The sequence below is a fragment of the Contarinia nasturtii genome, unplaced genomic scaffold (assembly GCF_009176525.2).
Source record: "Contarinia nasturtii isolate CC-2019 unplaced genomic scaffold, AAFC_CNas_1.1 Cnas_scaffold_350, whole genome shotgun sequence".
Taxonomy (NCBI): domain Eukaryota; kingdom Metazoa; phylum Arthropoda; class Insecta; order Diptera; family Cecidomyiidae; genus Contarinia; species Contarinia nasturtii.
In genome coordinates this window covers 416,774-423,316 of record NW_022197705.1, presented here as the reverse complement: position 1 = coordinate 423,316, position 6,543 = coordinate 416,774, and the positions used below count along the sequence as shown (strand labels likewise).

Sequence of the window (6,543 nt, the reverse complement as noted above, 5' to 3'; positions counted from 1 at the left end):
GCAAATATGCAGAAAGAGAAAAATCAAATAGCAAACATGGAAAAGCGACAAGAAAATCCACCAGGAAAGCAAATAAAAGAGAGCGAGAGAGGAAAAGATAGAAAAAGGTGACCGAATCAAAAGAAATTGAGTGACTGAAAAACGACATAAAAACATAAACAAACAGAAAACTGGATCTGTGTGAATCGAGAACGAATTAAATGCAATACCACAGTGAATAAAATTTAAATTGGCCGGCCACCCACAGATATTAATCAGATATCAAATTAAGCATAAATACATTTGAAGCGCACACACATAGTGTACTCATAAGCGCGTCGAACAAAACAACAACAACAGCAACAATAACAACGTAACGAACAGAAATCGCACCGATCATCGCCTATCGATAATCACATGTTTTGTTTGCTGGCAAAATTCACAAGTGGAATTGTTACAATTGAAGAAAGAAAAACAAATGTGCGCGCAGTGAAGTCGAACAAACGTAACAAATCGAATGAAATATACAAACAAGTATTACAATGCATCCACAGGTTTAAATTGAATTTAAAACCACGGCGCAAAGGAGGAAAACGTACAAAAGTTCATAAACAAACACGCTTTGAAATCTCGCATAACCAAGAAAATTAAGATCTACTTATCTCTGGTTACCTCGAAGAAATAGCGAATTTCACTAATAAACTCTATCAGCATATAGACTTCTGACTCTTGTTTCTCTCTCTCTATCTCTCTCTGCCTCCTTCTATCTTGCTGTTTGTCGAAAAGAAAGAGACTGTGTTAAGCAGGCGAAAATGTTGCGAAACTGACTCGATCGCACATGTTGTGTGACCCGATGCCGTCTGATGACATGTATCCAACATCGAGATTCATTCCACATTCGACTCTATCTCTTATTTTACCTCGTTACTTGTTTCGATTCCGACTGATTACTTCTTTTCTCAACCAGCCAAGCAAATCAAATGCGTTCAGTTTATCGCATTTCAATGCAATGCAGCAAAAAAAAAGAAGAGAGATGGCCATCGCTTTTATGCCCACACGGCGGGGGTGGAAGCAACCTTTCGTTTGGTTGCTTACTCGAGCAGACAACTGTTTTGCTTACTACTCACTTCAAGTTGACTCGTGGGTGAGTAAGCAGGTAGCTACTTACTCAAAATTGCAATAAAAAGGAAATTTATTTATCAAGAAATATTGAAATAAACCAAAAAATTCTTCGCTCGGATACCATCGATTCAAATTTAATCAAAAATTGTTGTTGTTTTATAAAAATTGTTCCAGTAAAAAAGTAAAATGGAGTACTTTAATTAAATATTTTGATCGCGATATAAACAAATAGAAACGCCAAACACTATGATTTGAATGATTTTTTTATCACAATGTTAGTAAATCATAATTATCATGTATAAACAGAACTTTTTCGACTTTGAATGGATCGATGGTGGCACGTTGACTTTTAATCACATTGCCCGCAAAAGAAAAAGAACTTTCTGCTGTTGCAGTGGTCGCTTGTATTGAAAATAAAACCTTCGCGATCGTTGATAGGTTTGGATAGTGTTCACCAAATTTCAACCAGAAGTCCAATGCATCATTATAGATATCTCGAACTTCATGAAGGCGATTCAATTCAGAATCAATAGAGTTTTCTGTGCTACGAATTGGAACATGACGTGTCAATAGTTTTTCACGTAAAGTCATATTTCGATTCTGCACATCGTTTGATGGTTGCGCTGGATCAATTTGAGGCTGTATATCTGATTGGATTGATACGCTTGTATTTGGCAACTTAATTTTAAACTCGGTGACTATCCTTTGAAGAAGCTGCTCCCTTGAAAACTCTGCATTTAAAAGGAAATGTTTTAAATGGATTCAATGTTTTCAAATTTGCAGAGACATCAAAGAATTTTCAATATATATGAAAAATGTACCTTTATCACTTAACCACGTATCAATGAGAGGTAAATGTTGTGTTGATGGGTCTAACACGGCAGCAGCTACACATAAATCCGTAAGTTCGAAGCGATGGTCCAAATTTTTCAGGAGAATGTCCACGACTTTTGAAATTATTTCACAAATATTACGACGTTGAATTTGCTCCAAGCCCTGCTTAATTTCCACGTAGAATAAAATTAGTGAATTTAATGTTGGATAGCTATTGCCTTGTATGTACTTGGTGAATGTATTGAAGACATCCAGTACATCAGCTAATCGTTCAAGCAACTTAATTTCTGAACGTGTTAAAATTAGGTCATATTCTTCACGTTGTTCAAGGCACTTTCTGACGATATCTGGTTAAAAATTCAGGGGATAAAACAAATATATGATTCCAATGTGACAAATCATAGTATTTTTCTATAAAATGAAAAACTACCTGCATTTTTAAAGTGAGCACTGCATATTTTATGAATACAATTCCATCGAACATTGCTAATGCTTTTTAAACCATCAACGCCAACTGGACCTCTGGTTAATTCTTGGATACTAAAACGTTCATCGGCATCGAGTGCATCTTCGATATTTGTTATTTCTTCCAGCAACTCTAAAACTTGCCTTTGTCTTTCACCTTTTGCAATTTTTATCAGTGCACCGTAGCTAAACAGCAAAGCCTTTTGAATTCGACGCACCTTTCTTATGACCTCTGTTACTTCATCAATGTCTTGACCTTTTATCAGCAAATCGTATTGAATTAATCTGTTTATTTTGTGTGCGATACATGGGATTCTTTTAAGTCCCATTTGATCTACGGCTCCAATAACGTTCGAAGCTCCATCGGTTATAGCTATGATCTCTTTTTGTTCTATGGCATATTCCGAAATCATTGAATGAAAATTTTCCGCAATTCTACTACATGTGTGTGGATGTTCAAACATCGACGTCTTTAATACTCGGCTCTGAAGCTTCCATTCAGAAGTTATATAGTGACAAGTATATGTTATATATGAAATGCGTCTGTAGTTATCCGTCCACATATCAAATGAAATACAACAGTGATCTAATAAAGAAAGCGTTAGTATCATTAGAACATATTTTATTATTGGACGTTTCAATTTGGACAATGCATAAAAATACCTTGTGTCTCTTTCAAATTACTAATCAATTTTTTCTTGAGAATAGAAAACATGTCATCAAGGGCCATATTTGAGATTGTGGTTCGAGATGGAATATCATCACCTTTCCGATTTAAAGACTTGAAAAAGTCGAGGAAACCAGGTTTACTCACTACATTAAATGGCAAGAGATCCCGACAAAACCACACCAATAGCCTGCGAGCAAATATGAATTTTTCTCCCAATTGTCCCTTTGTCACCTCTTTTTTCTTTTGAGTAAAAACTTCAGACAATTTACGCTGTTTTACTTCGATTCGGTCCGATGAAACCTGCACTCGATGTTCATGTGCCAAATGCTGTATTAAAACCGTCGCACTTGTTGTATTCGCATAGCTATGCGTAAAACAAATCATATTCCACGATTTCATTAGCTGAATTATTATGGCATATGAAGTTTGTCTCAAGGACTCACCTTTTAATGATGCTTTTATCGAAACATTTTCTACAGAATATACGGTCTTTCGTCTTGGATATGAGTCGATTGACTTTATACAAAACGCCAAATTGCTTCCAAACTTCATGACTGGACTTTTTTAATATGTCTTTGAGCACAAAGCCATTTTCAACTGTAAATGATAAGTGACTTTCAAGACTTTCGTTGTTATCACTGAATGTTGATGTGGAAAGTATTTGCAATGATGACGACGACGTTGACGATTCTCCTTCACTCGATGGTATATATTCAGAACCAGAATCTGAAAACGGTTCTTGCACATCCGAATCCAGTTCGGAATTCATTTTCAAAAGAAATATATATATATTTGCTTATAATATGAATAATAGACGCTACACAATGCACATGCTACTAGACGAGTACAGTTTTATCTTTTCTCAACCTCATGCTCAACTAAGTTTGTATACCATTCCTCAATCCCGCCCTCAACAAAATATATCTCAACGTTACTCTCAACACAGTAATTACCTTACCTAAGCCTCAATGATATCGGCGCTGAAATTTCAAATTCAAACCACTCAAACATAACACATTTTTTTTTTTGTTTTTGATTTTTGTTTATTAACACATTCAAGTCGCTGTCATTGTTGTGATCATTTAATTTTCATTCAATCGATTTGTGTGCTGATAGCGTTTGACATTGACGTTGATAATGAGTTGTCTGGTTCATTCAGTTGATTTGTTTCATTCGATTCTGCATGCGCCTCCAATGTCAATTTGAGTTTCAGGCCACCAATTTTTATTTCGTCATGCAACAAATAAACGGATCCATCATGCAACGTAATGATTCTTACATCGGTATTCAATTTTGCTTTGTAAACATCGGCAACGCCGTCAATATTGAGTCCTTTAAGTGGACAAGAAGAATTCTTGTGCCGCGCAAACCCAGCAGGCGATATCATTGCACCACATGCACATGTTTTTTTGGCATTCAAGTGCACAGTTTGAATATGACGCACCAAATGATCTTTTCTATTTGCGATATAATCGCAATGATTGCATCCATAATGAACGGCTTCTTTCGGCTTTTCTTCTTCAATCAATGAATTCACAATTGATTCCTGTGCGTAATCTACGGAATAATAAATATTATCCGAATTTGGAATACTTTCTGCCGAATTATTCACTTCCATAATTTTCACAATGTTCTTCTGATGACGATCGAAATTGAACTGTTGCTACGGCACTGTGAACTGTCAAATCTCTTGTTCGAAATGTTCAGCGCAGTTTGCTGTCACAAAAAAATATTAGCCGTTTGTACGTTTATGTTTATTTGGTCACACTTGATTACATTTCAAGTTCAGTTTTATTTGTTGTCTTTTCATTAAAAGAACATTCATGTTGTCTTTTCATTCTTTGTGGCACACGGTGAGCAGTGAAACAAACGACAGGCGACTGGCAAGAAATAGGCATTTCAATTTGAAGAAATTATCGGTGAAACACGTGCCATTCGGCTGCTACTTTGCCAATATTATGTCATACAGGTTTCTATTTTCTTCGATATCTCTCTCCACTGTGAGATATGCTACTTTCCACACATTTATTCAATAAAAATTATGTTGAATTTTATCATAAAAATTCGCAGAGATTTCAAATCAAATAAAAACAATCAGTTTTGAACTCAATTAGAATTGGAACTAAATCGAATTGAAAGTTTTAAATCTTTGGCATCGAAAAATATATTTTCCATTCCAAATGAATCCAAAATGGGAAAAGTCGACACACTTTTACGATGGTCGAATTAAACAAAAATTATTTGAATTCGTTGCTTTTGAAATTTAATGAAAAAAAAAATCATTTTTCTGTTATGATTTATTGTGGTCGTGCATTCAAATTAGAGAAAGAAAAGGAATCCTACGTTTTTCTAAAGATGCTTTAATCCGCATTTCTAATTTGAGAGAAGAAAAAAAAAACGATTGCCAAAGTTGAATAGATTTACTTCATTCCTCGGCGAATGTAATTGTTTATGTTTCATTTGATATGGAAAATAGTGTGTCGCTTTCGGAGTAATTTATCGAAATCAAATTCTATTGTCTGCAAAATATATTTGAATATATCATTTCGTTGCATTTTGTACGTCGTACGGTGAAAGAAGTAAATTGTGATGTATGGATTTGCGTTGCTGGCGCCAATGTCTATGCAGGTTGGCAGAGTATTAAAATTAGAAAATATTACATCTTAAATTACGATGTCGTGGGTAGACCGAATAAATAACCAATTACATCTACAAGCATATGCAACACAAACACTCTCTACCACTCTCTACCAGTGTACGGGTAAAAGAGGAGAAAAAAAAATGCTGTACATCCGACTCTCATAAAAAGTCCGTTATTTCAGTTCAACTTGACATCCCTCATCCCATCAACTGGAATTGATATGTACGAAATGTTAAATTTGGCAGTTGATGTGAACAATATGCACAGTGCATGCGTATCGCTCAAACGCATGCAATGCACAAATCACATTTTCACTGACGACAAAACTCATCACGAATAAACAGAATAACAGAGATAGTTGCTATCGTGCGTTTCCTATTTAAAATAGACAAAAAATATTGTTCACTTCATCTTGAATGGTGCAAGCCGTTTTCAATCTGTAATGTTTCAATTGGCCCGACAAAAGGTTTATGTTTGCATGGTTCGGTGTTTGGCTTTAAAAACCCGTACACACACAACACAATCAATTGTTGTTGAGTGAACGGCGTGAGAAAATAAGGCTCGTGGGATGATGATATATCAAGTAATATCATCCATTCGGTTCGGACTTGTGTGCATTTATTTACCCACATTTCAGTTTCCCATTTAGCTAATGACAAAGTGATCTCAACAATAACATACGTTCTAATAACGGCGCTGGTGTTCGTTTTTTTTTCTCGGGTCGGACGCAAAAATTGAAAATCTATTGTAATACAATTGAATGTATAGGCGCACAACCATTTAAATCTTCCTCCCGATTCACATGTTCTTTCATTGATGTGGTGGTACTGGG

At 35.4% G+C, this 6,543-nt stretch overlaps 1 protein-coding gene across 1 annotated transcript; it reads right to left on the bottom strand.

Moving 5' to 3' along the window:
- Positions 1 to 1,295: 1,295 nt before the first annotated feature.
- Positions 1,296 to 3,839, bottom strand: LOC116338238 (zinc finger BED domain-containing protein DAYSLEEPER-like). The gene is made up of 5 exons (XM_031763367.1): positions 3,514 to 3,839; positions 3,064 to 3,434; positions 2,366 to 2,986; positions 1,923 to 2,282; positions 1,296 to 1,832 (listed from the first exon to the last, which is right to left on the bottom strand). The coding sequence occupies exons 1-5, from the start codon at positions 3,837 to 3,839 to the stop codon at positions 1,369 to 1,371; spliced, it is 2,142 nt and encodes a 713-aa protein (XP_031619227.1). The 3' UTR covers positions 1,296 to 1,368.
- Positions 3,840 to 6,543: the final 2,704 nt, after the last annotated feature.